Source organism: Myotis daubentonii, chromosome 19 (assembly GCF_963259705.1).
Source record: "Myotis daubentonii chromosome 19, mMyoDau2.1, whole genome shotgun sequence".
Lineage (NCBI taxonomy): Eukaryota > Metazoa > Chordata > Mammalia > Chiroptera > Vespertilionidae > Myotis > Myotis daubentonii.
The window spans coordinates 22,151,393-22,167,477 of NC_081858.1; the positions used below are offsets into that span (position 1 = coordinate 22,151,393).

A 16,085-nucleotide genomic window follows, 5' to 3' on the forward strand; every position below is an offset into this window, starting at 1 on the left:
AGGACCATCAACTTATTATCAAACAGCATATTTGAAACATGATTAGTTGAGGGCAAAAGGATTGTCAGGAAACCTTTATTATTATATAATCTGGGGCTGGAGTCATGGGATTTTATGAGTACGTTACCTCCAGATGTGACCATGTAAAGAGATGTATGTTAGAAATCGCTGTGCTTGTGTCTAGACCAGGAGAACACACACGGGTTCTTCCTGCTTTGACAGAAGTCCTCTTAAGGGAGAATGGAAGGAACCGGGAATTTTGATCTGAAACAAGTCTACTCAGAGGCCATGATAGCTGTTTCCAAATTTTAACGCTCACGATATAAAAGAATTTATTTTAATCTGTTTTCTCCAAAAACTGGAATCGGGAGCCACGGGTGAAAACTCACCTTTTTCTGGTCTATGGACGACTTTCTGTTGAGCTCGATGAGCACTGTGACCTTGAATCAGAACGTTTGGTCTCCAGTCCCAGCTCCGCCATGTGCTAGAAGACTCACTTTGGGCAAATCATTTCATTTTTATATGAATCCGTTTTCTCTCTTAAACCATGTGGCTATTGGTAATTCCTCAATATGTTTTTGTGTTGGTGAGGGTTCACCAACATTTAGTAGCAATGTGGCGGGTGACCTGGTAGGTGAGGAGGGAGTGCAGGCTTCAGGGGCGTCTCTCTGTTGTAGAGTGTGGATTCCTCAGGCTGGGCCACCGTCCTGGCGGTGATCTGGCTGCATGACAAGTATAAGGACATGAAGTGCGAGTGGGAGCTTCTGGAACGGAAAGCTGTGACCTGGATTCACAGCCATGCAGGTAGGAGCACCAGCCTGAGCCCTCAGCTCCTTCCCTCCTTAGGAAGCTCCGCATCTTCCCAGACATTGAGCCCCCGGGCCGTCCTGGTCCAGACCTTTTCGGTCTCCCAGCTAGTTCTCTCCTGGGCAGGATGAGAGGGCAGTGGGAGGTGTGTGAAGAGGGAAAGGGGCATCGATGGGGAGTGTGAGTTGGAACAGGGACATGAAGTGGCATTTATTCTTCTCACTCTGTCAGTGCTATTCTGAGAGTGAGACTGAACTTGGGGCATTTGTCTTTTGAGTGTTTATTATCTCACTGCTGCTGGATATTTCTGGGGCCAGAGGGGAGGAAAGGGAATCTGGGCAATGTGACGAGACAATACGGGGGTCTAAGCAAAGATACAAGCAGGACTCCGGGGAGATGACCAAGGAGGTTGAGGGGAGAACGGGAGAAAGGCACTTCCTCTCATCAATATCAATGGGAGAAAGGCTGTTGTCCCTCAGCCCTCACTTTTGTTTTCTCCTCTCAGGCTCCGCCACGGATGAGCTGGTGAAAGCTGCTGTGGGCTTTCTGAAGTCATCGGTGGATCCTGCCGTCTTTGCCCCCTGAGGATCCCGACCAGAAACACACGTGCTCCTTCATGCTCCTGTCCCCTCCTGAACCCCCTTCTCCCAGAACGCGATCTTGTCTTGTATACTGTTGGAGACCGGGTGTAAGCTGACATGGTCCTTGCACCTGAAGGGGCTAGCAAGGCTGGGACCCTTACCCACACAGTTTTCCCAGACTGGTTTGGATGGCGGTTATCAGTAGAATGAGAGCAACCTTTGTAGAATGGGAACAGCCTTTCATGGCTTACCAAGAAGTCTGTAACTATTTACTGAGATTTGCTGTACCGAGAATTTGTCCTTCTGCTCTGTCCCTCCCTTAGAGATTAAGAGGAACAAAGCATACATTCCTCTTGACAGACCTCCTATTCAGTGTATTGTGTATAAAAGGCATTGCGTGGTTAATAAACTTGCTGCAGTTCCTCGATTGACCTGCAGTCCTCCCAATCCCGCTCTCCTGTCTTTCTTTCTTTTTCTCAATTTCCACCTCCCTACCTCAGCCCGGATCAACCTGTCAGGCTGGCCCTGACAGTATGCCTCTCCTGTCGGCTTCCTGTAATAAAAGTCAATGATGCCCGCCCCACCTTTCCTCCAGGTTCCAGGTTCCCTCCGGATATGACATCCTTTCCCCATCATGTGCCCTCAGCCAGGCATCAGGGCCCCAGGCCTGTTCTCTTTCTGGAAGGAGTTCAGAGGCAGTGAGGTCCCTCCTGGGGTTTTCAGAGTGATGACATGAGAAACAAGGGGCGTGGACTCTAGGCTACAGGTTGCTGGGTTGATGTTGGGGATTGCCTGGATTGGAAAGTTCTCTGCGTTATTTTTTGTCTATTCACTATTGCTATTGGGGACTTAGGGGGACAAGACTGGTGAGCTATCCAGTTTTCTATTCTTGGGTAGAATAAAGAGATGGAGGGGCAGTTGACAGCCAACATTGGGATCCACATAACCTCCACATGAGGTTCAAGGGTCCACTGTGAGGGTTGGCACTGTTGGGGACCTTCTTGGTTGATTCTGCCTGGGTCTTGTTAGCCTATACTGTCCGCCTCCCCTCATACTGCCCAAGGGTTGAGTGGTAGCTGTGGGAGACAGATGTTTCTTCTTAATCAGGACACATCTTAGTAAGAGGGCCATCATGGGATCCTTCGTCCTGGCCTGAACCCATGCGGCCTCTGAATTGGGCTCCGATCTAGTATACTTTTATTAAAAGCAGGGCAAAAGGCAGCTTTGCCTGAGACCGGAAACCTGGGCCATTCATCCCAAGAGGAAGAACGGAGCTCCCCGTGATCATGTCTGACTTGCAGTCCCACACACTCTATCCTAGTGGAAGGGACCCTATTGGATGTGTTGCTCCCTAACATACTGCTGTATCGATATTAAAATGACACTTGGTTGTATCTGGTATTTTATAGATTTATTCATTGGATCTGCATGGGTTTTCTCATCCCTTGTTTTCCCTCCCAACTTTTTTTTTTTTTTAATATATTTTTATTGATTTCATAGAGGAAGGGAGAGGGAGAGAGAGAGAAACATCGGTGATGAGAGGGAATCATTCATGGGCTGCCTCCTGCATGCTCCCTACTGGGGATCGAGCCTGCAACCCAGGCATATGCCCTTGACTCGAACCTGGAACCCTTCAGTCCGCAGGCCCATGCTGTATCCACTGAGCCAAACCAGCTAGGGCCCTCCCACTTTTCTGATACCTCCCTTGTTCATACGGTGTCCTGTCCCCATATCTTCTGTTGCAAGCTGATTTCCTAAGGCACTAGTCAGAGAACCACTATGAGAACCCTGGCCATACCCTTACATAGTTATGTGATGATAAACCAATGATTTATTCCCTCAGAGGTTAGTGTCTCCATCTGTAAAAGTAAATGATAACATTAGAACTGGGTTGTGACTTTCCCCTAGAACCCTCAAGACTTCTGAGCAAGGCCTCACTGTCTATTCGCTCAGGTAAAGGATGGCCTAGAGCAGAGCGCCATGAAACTTCTGAGTGAACTGGTGTTAGGAACGTGCCCGCGTTTCACAGTGAGACCATCTCTCAAGGACTTTCCTCCAAGTTTGCTGGTGGCTGCGTGTGACCTGCGGAGGGCCTGTTGAAATGCAGCTTTCAGACACTTCACTGTTGTACTAGAGTGTATTTGTTGTTCATGTTGTAATTATGATAATGATTTTTATTTCCTAGCGAATGAAACTATGTCAATAAAAAATGTTGTATAAATTACTTAAACGAGTACAGCAAACCAGAGTTTAAATGAAGTATTCTGATTTCTAATGCCATTTCTTTTCCTGATATATTTCAGCGGGTATTAAAGAGTTCGAGTTTGTTGCTCAGAGATATTGTGAGTTAAAGAGAGAGTTAGACTGTGGGTGCAGGAATTTCCCTCGATCCCTTACTTACAGAGTCGCCACTTTATCGCCGGTCCCTAGGCGTGGGCGGGTCTTTCCTGAAGTTTTGGCTGAGGGTGTTTATGGGAGTGACTCAGGCTTGGATGCCCAGCAGGTAGGTGGCCCACTACAGTGGGGCCGTGGGGGACCCCGCTAACCCGGGCGTGGAGGAGGGAGGGGTCCCCGCTCACCCGGGCTGAGACCCCTGCCCACTACCTGCCTCTCCCACCTCTAGCTCTGCTCCGGTCTGTTGTAGCTGCAAGCCCGAGGGGTACAGGAGTTAGTCCTGGTGTGCGATGGGGGTTTGGGGTGGCGGCTAGCGGGGAGGGGGGGGGGCAGGTGGGAGTTTGGGGGCATCTTGTGGGGCTGGAAGTGGGAATTGTCATCTCCTAATCATCTCAAGGCCCCCCTCTCTACTTTCTGTTTTGCTTTACCTCCCTCTCCCTCTCCCTCTCCCTCTCCCCTTCATGCGGACAATTCATAGCTCCTCCATTTGATGTAAATTTATGCTGTGGAAATGGAGCTTCAAACCTCCCCTCCCCCCAGCCAAATCGTACTGCAGCCCCTAAAGTTTACCCTACTATATAGAAATTCAAGGGGCCAGCTCAGGTACCTTCTGTGACTCCCTGGATGCCGAAACTCTGGATGGAAAATTTAAAATTTAAATCACTCCTGATTTCTTTTTCTTTTAAATATATATATATATATATATATATATATATATATATATATATATATATATATATATTGATTTCAGAGAAGAAGGGAAAGGGAGGGAGGGAGGGAGGAAGGAAGGGAGAAAGAGAAACATCAATGATGAGAATCATTGATCAGCTGCCTCATGCATGTGCCCTCCTGGGGATCGAGTCCACAACCCTGCCTGAACCCTGGCCGGAACGGGACCCCAAACCCTTTAGTCCGCAGGCTGATGCTCTATTCACTTAGCCAAACCGGCAGGGCCACTCCCGGTCTCTATCCCAGCCTCACTCTGCATCCTCATGGCCTGTGGCCCACCCGGGGTTCTCCACTGGCCCTTATGTGGCCCCTGCCCCACCAGCGGCCCCCTGGACCAGGGCAGTGCCTGGATTCCGGGCACCTGACTCACTGACCCTTCCCTCCCTTCTCCCAGCCTCGGATTCAACTTGCTGCCCCATCAGCTGCTGTGGCCAGCCTGCTCCCTGTTGCTGGGTGCAGTTCTCAAGTGCCCTGGGGAGGGAGAGGGAAGGAGTTCTGACTCAGCATAGGTTGTCCTGGGAAGGGTGGGGCGAGGCTGCAGAAGAGCAAACCTCCCCTGGGAGGGATTTGTTCTGGGGTTAGACAGAGTCTGGGGACAAGCCTGTATCTTTGCAGGAGACACTCAGCCACTGCTCCCTCTGTCTCTTCACCAGAAAGCCTCCCTTGGTGAGTACCGCCCACCCTTACAGATTGGGTCGCCCTCCAGTTTCTCCAGCTGTTGTGCCCCTGTATCCTTGTCTTTCTCAGGCGGTAAGCTCCCTGCTGGGGTTACTAGAAACTCTTTCCTAGCCCAGCCCCAGCCTGTGGTACCCGAGAAAGGGCCCCATCAGATGTGTGCGTGGAAACCCTCTCATTGAGCCTGCGTTCCTCTCCCCACAGCCTGGACCGCCTCTGTGGTTTAGCCAGTGTGAGCCTTTTTGCCACCATCTGTTTTTACCTAATCCATGAAAATAAAAACAGACACAAAACAACAAGCCTGCTGTATTGGCGCTGATTTGTAGGTATGGGGGCATGGAGTATCAGAAACCATTGCAGTCAGCTGGGTGAGCAACATGGCCACTGCTCTGGCTTGGAGTAGGGTATGGTGTGTGTTTGTTTGAATCTATTTCTTTTAATCTATCTTTATTGAATTCAGAGAGGAAGGGAGAGGGAGAGTAAGAGGGAGAGACTCGATCTCCAGTAGGGGGCGTGCAGGAGGCAGCCAATCAGTGATTCTCTCTCATCATTGATGTTTCTATCTCCCTCTCCCTTCTTCTCTGAAATCAATAATCCATGGACATAATATTTTTTTACCATATCACATGAAATGGTTGTCTGAGATTATAATGAAATTTGGAAGACATGGTTTGATTTAAAATAGAGGGCATGTTGGATATATGATATAGTAATCGCCTGGACAGAGAGAACAAACAGGTTTCAATAACGAGCCCCAAAAGAAAAGACACGAGGTACGTGATCTAAGTTGCAGAAGTCCATTTTGGATCAGGCAACTTGTTATGTGCAGGGCCGAGACTCAACCTGTAAGATCACATCTATTTATGAAAGCACAGAGGTAGCAGTAGTTCCTAGGAGAAACGGGCTTAGAAAACAGTGGATGGAGGCAAAGGAAAGGCCCTCAGAGCTTTGAAGGGGGGAAGGTCAAGGTGATGGGTCTGGAGGGATGGGGAACGGAAGAGGAAGGGAAAGGCAGGGACTTGCTCCCTGGAGGGAGCCTCTGCTGGGTCCTCAGTCATAAGGGTTTTAGGGGCGATCCCAGGGGCGGATCTCAATGGAATATTCCGCAGCTTTCCAGGTGTGTCCTTTCAGGTTTGTGGTCTCCACTGATTGATGGATCAGGGTCAGGGCAGGGGGGTTATTATTCAGTGCAGCTGGTCCCGAGGTCAGCCATGGTGCTGCTTGCCGGGTTTTGCTGCTTTTCTGGGCCTGGAGCTGAATGAAATACAACTGAAGCCCAGATGGTCTCTCCAGGGAGGAAAGGTCAGGGACTCTCAATGAGAATGACCAGGGTATGCGAGGGGAGGAAAGGTCATTCTGAGGACCAGGTCCTACCCTTCACATGTCCATGGCTAGGACTGGGCCTTTCCCCCCTGGTGACCTTCTGCACCTGGCCCATCGTCCTAGCTCTGCTCAGGTCTGTCTAACGGCCACCTACAAGAGTAACAACACGGTCTATTTAACAACAGCGACAAGAACAGCACTCATGTCTGTCATCATTGATTCAACGCCTCCTATGGGCCAAGCCCCATTCCTAGGACTTCATCTGTCTTCATTCATCTGTGCACAGACATATGATTTTCATTTTAGAAGCACTGAGGTTCAGAGGCGTTCATTACATTCACTGAATATTCCTAAAAAGTGGTATAATAAAAACACTTCCGAAAAAAGTGGACCTGGCGTTTGAACCAGCCTTCGGTGAGGTTTCCTGTCTAGCTTTCCACCAGGGTCTGGCATTTAGAAGGAGCCTTGCTATTGACACCTTTATCCCCTTCTGTTCCACTATTTCCTTCTTCCTGGGTCCCTCATTAACCCTCTGAATAGATGTTGATGCCAGAGAGAAGCCCATCGGTATTGGTGTTTGGATAGGTAACCCCCACCATGGCGCTCCATTCATGATGTGTCTTTTCCACAGTAACCCTGTGTCACCATGGTGTCCCCTCCCTGTGGCCTGCTAACCCACCAAAAGGAGCCAGGTAAGCCTGACTCCTGACTCTGACTTGCCATTGTACCTTTGGCACCTCGCAAGGCGGGGGGCATTCTGTGAAAGGTGGTGACCTCCTGAACGCTGGTCTATCTCTAGTGCCACTGAAGAGCATCTCGGTGACCTTGTCCATTCGCGAGTTTGTGGCCGGTGTGTCTGCTACCTTGAACTATGAGAATGAGGGGAAAGACCCGTTGGAGGCCTTCTTTGTTTTCCCCATGGACGAAGACTCAGCTGTCCACAGCTTCGAGGCCGTGGTGGATGGGAAGAAAATTGTGGCAGAATTACAGGAGAAGTCTGAGGTACTGGGGATGAGTACATTCCTTCCTCCCTTTTTATGTCCATAATGCATAGTCTTTTTAAAAAGTTTTTTATTGATTATTACATATGGGTCCTTATCCCCACATTACCCCTCATCCTCACCACTCATGCCCTCACCTCCCTATTGTCTGTGTCCATTGGTTAGGCCTATATGCTAGCATATAAGACCTTTGGTTGATCTCTCCCTCTTACCCCCTTCGTTCCCTACCTTCCCAAATGCATACTCTTCAGGGTCTCTATCAAATGCAACTTTCCAGAAATGTTGATGTCCAATGCTTTGTCCTCTACTCCACTCTAACTGATAACTTTCCTAAAACCATTGGAGGGAAACACCATTGAAGGCACTCAGGGTTTGGCTGTGAACTTGGCAAGACCGATCACAGGCTCACTCCAAGAGTCTTTGCTTCCTGTGCACTCGTCTCCTCCTCAAGCATGTCACCTCTCATGTCATGTCACCCGTCTCCCCTTGTCCTCCTTAGGCCCGCACCAATTACGAGAATGCCATCAGCCAGGGCCACCAAGCCTTCTTGTTGGAGGAGGACGATCAGGCTGGCGACACCTTCTCTTGTAACGTGGGGAACCTGCCCCCCGGGTCGAAGGCGGCTCTCACCCTGAAGTACGTGCAGGAGCTGCCTCTGGAGGCCGACGGGGCCCTGCGCTATGTGCTCCCCGCTATCCTGAACCCTCGCTACCAACTCTCCAGTGAGTAGGCTCTTTCTTCTAATACTCAGGGGAAAACCCCCCTCAGGGTTGTCGGGGTGCTAAACATTGTGGGGAGAGGACACACCACTGAGCTCACTTTCCGTAGGAGGGTCTGAGGGCGGTAGCCTTCAAATGAAGACTCCTGCAGTCCCTTCGCCGGACGTGCCCTACACACTCAGCCTGGCTGCCACCATCAGCTCCCAGCATGGCATCAAGAGTGTCCAATGCAGCTCCCCCGTGAATCCTATTGAGTACCTTGAAGATAAGACTTCTGCTCAGGTAATTAGTGAGTGCCCTGTAGTTGCCAGCACCCCTGTTTTTGGGTCCCGATCTTCTTCCTCCCTCCATCTCCTAAATATTGCTAACTTTCCCCCTATTAACCCCAGGAAAATTGCAATGCCCCCCCCCTTTTTTTAAATATATTTTTATCGATTTCAGAGAGGAGAGGAAGAGAGAGAGAGAAACATCAATGATGAGAGAGAATCATTGATCGGCTGCCTCCTGCATGCCCCCTATTGGGGATCGAGCCCACAACCCAGGCATGTGCCCTGACTGGGAATCGAACCCGGGTCCTTTCAGTCCCCAGGCCAACACTCTATCCACTGAGCCAAACTGGCTAGGGCTGGGCCCCTTCTTTTCCTTATTTCATCTCCAGAGCCTCCTGCCTGTTCTCACCCTTGCTCCTGGCTCTGTTTACACGTGGAAGGAGCCAGTAGCCCTCAGCTCTGACCTCAGCCCCAGGCAGAGGCATGATGGTTCTAACATGGCTTCTTTGCTTGCTCCCAACTCAGATCTCCTTGGCTGACGGACACAAATTTGATCGAGATGTGGAGCTCCTAGTTTACTACAGTGAGGTGCATACCCCCAGCGTGGCTGTGGAGATGGGGGCGCCCGCAACAAAGCCCGGTATGTTGCTTCTCCCATTGTAGTTACCTCCTAAGGGGTAACTCTTGTTGTTGAAATATCCTCAAATTACCCTCACCTTTTTTTTCCCTATTCAATAAAGGGTTAAAAAAAAAGTGACTAGTTTACACTATGGCATGCAAAAATTTACATGTTGAATATCATGTGACTATGCTTATATGTAAATTTAGGTGAATTAGTAGATGCTTAGACAAAAGACATGAGAAAAGTTTTCAAGGGAAATGCAGCTAGTTTACAAAGATGGGACAATGATCAGCCTCTATACGTATAAATAAAAGTAAATGATGTGACTTTTTCACTTTTCAAATGATCAAGGATTTCCAAATCTGGGAACACCTCATGCTTTAAAAGGTGAGGTGAATTTGGCACTCTCGCAGATTGCTTTAAGCAAAAATAATTTGGAATCAAACTTTGGAGAAGAGATTTGGCGATATGTGTCAAAAGAAATGTTCATTTTAATGATTCCAATTTTAGGAATCTTAGCTAAGGAAATAAATTTAAATGTAAGTAAAAATGTACACTAAAATGGCCATTTTCATCATATCAAAGATTAGTAAATAATCAAAATGTCTCACAATAGCTAAATTCACTATGCTATGATTGCTTGACGAGTTATTATGCAGCTACCGAAATCATATATGTTGATAGATTGAAATAATATGGAAAAAAGGCTTCCAAAGAGGATTGAGTAAAAGTAAGTTATACAAACAGATTACTATAAAAAATAACCTGGCAATTAAGAAAAACATTTAAAACCACAGGAAATATGCACGGAGTAATTATGATTAGATTAAGACTAACTTTCTAAATTTTTTTGTCTAATAAATAACTTTGATTTATCATTCCTTCATATAATCTCACCTGGAGCTCTTTCCTTGTTATTTTTTTAATTGTGGTAAAATTTATCTGACATAAATTTTAAGTAGAAAGAACACTAATACTTTGGTATAAAATTTGCATAATGGAAATTTTACCATTTTAATTATTTTTAACGATATAGCTCTTTTGCCTTTAGTACATTCACTCTGTTGTAAATATCACCATTACCCATCTTCAGAGTTTTTTAACTCTTAACCTAGTTTCTTAATTTCTAAGCCTAAGTTTAGTTTTTTACTAGGTTTAGTTTTTATATTTCTTTAATTTGTCTTATTTTCCAAATATTTCTTAGTATATATCTACTTATCCTCTTGTGTGTGTTTTTTGTTGTGTTTTGTTTGTTTTTATTGATTTCAGAGAGGGGAAGGGAGGGAGAGAGAAACATCAATGATGAGAATAATCATCAATCTGCTGCCTCCTACACACCTACTGGAGATGGAGTCTACAACACAGGCATGTGCCCTGACTAGGAAGCGAACCATGACCTCCTGGTTCCTGGGTCGCTGCTCAAACACCAGGCCACACCGGCTGGGCTGTGTACTTCTTGTAACTGTACTGCTGTAACACATGTCAGGGCCCGCTGTCTCGGGCCTCCCTGAGCTGCCATGGCCCTGGACTACAGAGACCATGAGCGTCACTGGAATGATATTGACACCTCTGAAGCATTTCCCACTTTGGTGGAATGACGCATCCTTGGGGACAATCATAGTCAAAAGACAATGTCTTGGTTTAGGCTCTTACTTCCATAGCTACCACTGCTTTAGGGATAAGTAGCTATAGTTGATCTTCAATGGGCCATTTTTCTTATCTCATTGTTGATGTTTGGCCAACAGTAACTTCACACTCCAGCTCACAAATTGGAACTCCTTAATTTGCCTTCACTCATTTAATGATTCCTGCCCCCCTCCCGCCCCCCCCCGCCCCCCTGCTCAGAGCAGGCCGTCCACACTAAACCTGTTAGAGGGGGTCCCAGCCTCAGCCACGTTTGCTCCAGCTCCTGTTCCCTGAAGCTCCGGACTCTGTCTTTGTACATTAGTTGTCTGGTTTTGTCCTTCCCTTTGGGCGAACTCCCCCCTGTGTGCCCAAGAAGTACTCCCACAACAGAGACCTGGTTTTTGGTTGGGGTTCTTTTAATCCACCAGAGGAAGTTTTGAAATGTTGCATCTTACAAGGTAAAGGTTGAGATTCCAAGAAGTCCTGTCGGTCCCTTTGCAGATTTCCTCGTCTGTTCCCTGTGCCCAGCTGTGCAGACCCAGGGGACAGCAGGGGCAACCTTAATGAGTCTTGTAAATCCTCCAGCAGGGCTGCTCAAATCTTGCTCCCAGATCGTATGTTTGGTCAGGGTGGCTTGCTGTTCACATCTATACACAGAAGAGAACGCCAGCTGGCATTCTAATTTAAAGCTCTAATCCCAGAAGGACTGTAATATAGGTAGAATATTGGAATTAGATTCTGTGTCTCCTTATAGTGTCTGAACTGTTAGAGTTGATATAAAGCAGCCATTCTCACTACATCTCTATCTTAATAATAGTATTTTAATTCCAGCCTCAGTTTTCACTTGCCCCCGAAAAGATAAAATCTTGGCTATGGCTTTGACAACTTGGTGACATAGGCCAACTCTCTGGTCGCCTCCATACTATTGTGTGGGTGACACTGTTCTCAGCACAACATCCCAGTGCCTCTCCTTGTTTGGAAGAGCTTCGTGCCCACAGCCAACGGACTTTCCCTGGTGTGTGTGACACTTACAGTCTCACCTCTTGTAACTTGTCAACGAAAGAATTGCCCACACGAGCATCGTTTTTGTAAAGCGGTGATGACAGACTTACACAAGGACCCATGTGATAAATTGCCCATTGATTTGATTAGAAGATAATGCGACTCTGCCAAGCAAGTTATGTCGATTCTTCTGGTAAATGCTGGAACAGTATAACTTAATGTATCTCACTAGTTGGCCTAGCTGCTAGGATACTAGGGTCAATGATCGCATCTTAGTTATTGCTTGTTCCTGGTAACCTCTACCCTCTTTCATCTCCTTACTATCTGCTTTGCTTCTGTAGCTCTTATAGGTTTCTAGCTCACGTCAAGCCCTTTGCCAGCAGATAGAGTATAAAGATCAAACTGTGTTTCAGATGTGGATGTTCTCAGCTTCCTGTTGATTCACTACAACTGATTTCATGGTGTCTTCCCTATGTATGTTTTTAGTTCCTTTTCATCTCATGGTGTCCTCCTTCTTTCTGAGTAGATTCTTTGATGGGAGATCCATCTGCGATGGTGAGTTTCTACCCAAATATCCCAGAGGCTCAGTCACCAATGGCATGTGGAGAATTTGTCTTCCTCATGGACCGCTCGGGAAGTATGCATTGTCCCATGAATAATCAGAATCCATCTCAGCTGCGCATAGAGGCGGCCAAGGTAAGACTAGTTCTTTTTCTGCTCATGTGCTCAAGTAAGGATGAGTCTCGGGGGTTACATTAGAGTCCATCTGCGTCATCTGGATCAGTGTTTCCAGCTGCACTGCAGATCATGTGACCACTGCAAGGACTATAAGACTGGGAGGCTCGCTCTGGGTGAAGGCCCACACCCTCAGGAGTTAGATGGGGAGGGTCTGTGTGTCTTCAAGGATCCTCTCTCACTCGCTCCCCATACTCTCTTCCTTCAGGAAACACTGATTTGGCTGCTGAAGAGTTTGCCTATAGGCTGTTATTTCAACATCTATGGATTTGGATCATTCTTTGAGTCCTTCTTTCCGTAAGTTTCTAGAAAGGCTACAGAGAATTCAAAAAAAGATCCTCTAAAGAAAGGACTATATTGTTAAAGGGGTTATGGTAGAGTTGACCTTGGCATTTGGGAGTTCAGGTGAGGAGGTTTACAGTGGGGCGAATCTCAATGTGGGGATGCGATACTGGGCAGTGTCAGCTAGCTATGTCCCTGAGTGCGGGTGCTTTTCTCAGGGAGAGCGTGAAGTACACTCAGGATACCATGGAGCAGGCGCTGAAGAGAGTTAAGAGTATGGACGCTGACCTCGGGGGCACAGAAATCTTGGCACCACTCAAGGCCATTTACAGTAGAACTTCCATCCCAGGCCACCCTCTCCAGGTAAGAATTGGAACAGCGCTCACAGAAAGTGGGTAGCGAGAAGTCAACTTTGGTTCCAGAATGTATAGCCCTGAGTTTCATTGCAGGATTGTCACAATATGGTGTGCGTAGTAAAGGGGAAAAGACAAGAGGCATTTCATAGAATCCCTGTTCCTTAGCTCCATGCTCTGAACTATGGAGGTGGAAGCTCTCTTGTGGAATGCCACAGGGGCCTGAGGTGAAACTGGTAGGGTGAGGAAAATGCCCCAAACCATGTAAAAACCTGATGCAAGTGACAGTGGCCCCCTAGGGATTTCACACGTGTCCGAAGAGGCATCAGTGTCTCTGGCATGAAATAGTGGAGTTTTTCGAGGGCAAATTGCGGTATTTTAAAAATAAACTTAAAAAAAGAAAAAGTGAACTTCATAGAGACTTGACCAATGTCTTCTGTGTGCAGCTTTTTGTCTTCACAGATGGAGAAGTGACCGACACATTCAGTGTCATTAGAGAAGTGAAAATCAATGGGCAGAGGCACAGGTATGCAGACAGTGTGTGTGTTTCTGGGTGACTGACCACATGTAATTTGGGGTCTTATGGTTCCAGTGCTGACAAGTAAGGATGGACAGGAATACTATGGGGTTATTTTGGCTTCTTTTTGAATAAAAACTAATGTTACAGTTTTTATTCTACGCATTTTGCTTCTGTCCCTCAGCAGTATATAGTTACCCATATTTTGCATGGAACCATAGTTAATTTTCACTGGGGTATAGTACTCCACTGGATGGCTAAACCATAATTTATTGATTGATTCTACTGCTGATGGACTTCCATTTAGCTGTTTAAAATAATGCTTTTGTGAATATCCTTGCATTCTGGTACGTGTATTTTTTGCTTACACACACTTGTGTGTGCACCTATATATGCATATATACATATTCATTTTCACATGTGTACACACACCTATTTCTTTGAATTGACATGGTAGTGGGTTTATTGGGAATGCCCGTTTTCAGAAGGAACATGGTTCGTATTGCATTAATAGTGTGGTTGTTTGCTCTAGGTCTTTTTGTAGATATCCTACATCTGACTAAGGATTTTTCTGTTTTGAGAGTTATTTTCTTTTTGTTTACATTAAAAAAAATAATAATGAATGGTTGAATTTCATCAAATGTATTTAATATCTGGTGAGATGAGTGTATGGTTTTATTCTTTATTTTTTCATTGTGTTCATTATAATGACTGTTGTTAAATATTAGACCAACCTTGAATTTCTGAAATAAACCCAAGTTAGTTGTGATCTATTAACTTTTTTCATATATTTTTTATTCAGTTGACTAATAATTGTTTAGGACTGAAAAATATTTTTTCATGAGAAATATTGGCATGTACTTTTTAAATAATATTCTTGTTGGGTTTTAATATCTATGTTACAGTGGTATCATACCAAGCTGAGAAGAATTGCCTGTTTTTCTATTATGGGAAATATTTTCTTATGTGTTTACTAGATGGTATGAGGAGATTTTTTTCTGTGGGAAGATTTTTAAATCCCTTTATTGAAATAGAACTATTCATATTTTTATATGTTCTTGATTCTTATGGGAGTTTGTATATTTATCTAAGTTTTCATATTTCTTTGCATGAAGTTATCAACAATGTCGCCAGATGATGTTATTAAGTTTTGTAGAATCGGTGGTAGTATTCCCTTTTTATTCCTGACACTGATTATTTGTGCTTTCTCTTTTATTCTTGCCCTAAATGTTTGTCAGTTTTAAATATGTTTTTATTGATTTTTAGAGAGAGAGGAAGGGAGAAGGATAGAGATATATTGAGAGAAAATCATTTGTCATCTTCCCCCTGCACATGCCCTACTGGGGATCAAGTCCACAACCCTGGCATGTACCCTGACTAGGAATTGAACCAGTGACCTCTTGGTTTATAGTCGATGCTCAACCACTGAGCCACACCAACCGGGCATGTTTGTCAATTTTCATAATCTTTTCCAAAAAACAGCACTTTTTGTGTAGCCTCTCTATTGTATGATTGTCTTCTGTATCAATAACATTTGCCCCTTCTTTAAAATTTTTGGATTTGTTGCTGCTTTTTTTCCTAAGACCTGAAGATGGGTTCAGGTGGTTGACTTTTAGACTTCTTTTTCTGACATGTGTATTGAGAACTATAATTACAAACATATCTGTAACTAAATCCTAAATTTGGATGTCATTTTCTATTGGTGTTCTGTACTTTCTAATTATCATTATGATTTCTTTATAAAACCTACTAGAGGCCCGGTGCATGAATTTGTGGATGGGTGGGTTCTGGCCGGCCTGCCCCGACTGGGGCCGATGGGGCCTGCGGGCTGTTGGCCGGCCAGCCCCGCCCACTGGTCGAACTCCAGATTGAACTCCCAGTCAAACTCCCAGTCAATGGGACAATTTGCTTATTAGGCTTTTATCATATAGGATGTTATTCAGAAGTAGAGTGTATAATTTCTCAATATTTGGGGGTTTTCTATTCCTTTGATAATTGTCAGATATTTTATATAAAAAATTCTGGAAATGTTTTGAGCCTCTCTAGATGATGTCATCTTGCCCCTGAGAATATTTACTCTTGGTTGCTGGAGAAGAAGCAGATAATCTTAGTCCAATTAGAATCCAATGAGCATTAATCATTAGATGGCTGGTTTATTTCAGATTCACCTCTGCTTCTAGGGGAGAGTTCTGCAGGCCTGTATTTAAAAACCCGAGTGTCTACCAGGGCACTTTCTCTTTGGACAGCCCAGATCTGAAACTGCTTAGCTTTGTTCACCATTCAGTTATCAGTTTGAACTTGGCGTTTGCTTCAAGGAGTAAAGAGATGCCAGTTACCATCTCTCTTGGCTTCTTTCCTTTCTCAGTTCTCGGCCCATAGGTTATCATCACCTCGGTAGCCTTTTGCTGTTTTCAAGTAGATTATTAAAAATATTGTGTACAGCTTTTCTA

At 45.6% G+C, this 16,085-nt stretch overlaps 1 protein-coding gene and 1 long non-coding RNA gene across 9 annotated transcripts in view; one reads left to right on the forward strand and one right to left on the reverse strand.

Moving 5' to 3' along the window:
• Positions 1-16,085, reverse strand: part of LOC132221698 (uncharacterized) — a 170,647-nt gene that overhangs the window by 121,987 nt on the left and 32,575 nt on the right. The gene's annotated exons all lie outside the window — the stretch shown is intronic.
• VWA5A (von Willebrand factor A domain containing 5A) overlaps positions 1-16,085 on the forward strand; it is a 52,506-nt gene that overhangs the window by 22,298 nt on the left and 14,123 nt on the right. For 3 of the 8 annotated variants that reach the window (XM_059675954.1, XM_059675956.1, XM_059675955.1), the window contains 2 exons: positions 678-804; positions 1,313-1,832. The exons of 3 other annotated variants lie outside the window; for them this stretch is intronic. In XM_059675954.1, coding sequence (XP_059531937.1) covers positions 678-804; positions 1,313-1,392 — 207 coding nt within the window. In that variant the 3' untranslated portion in view covers positions 1,393-1,832. Of the gene's footprint in view, positions 1-677; positions 805-1,312; positions 1,833-5,126; positions 5,178-7,140; positions 7,202-7,308; positions 7,512-8,009; positions 8,233-8,338; positions 8,512-9,023; positions 9,139-12,274; positions 12,445-12,691; positions 12,781-12,983; positions 13,129-13,564; positions 13,645-16,085 lie in introns of those variants that run through there. 2 more of the 8 variants (XM_059675962.1, XM_059675960.1) reach the window with 1 other exon arrangement.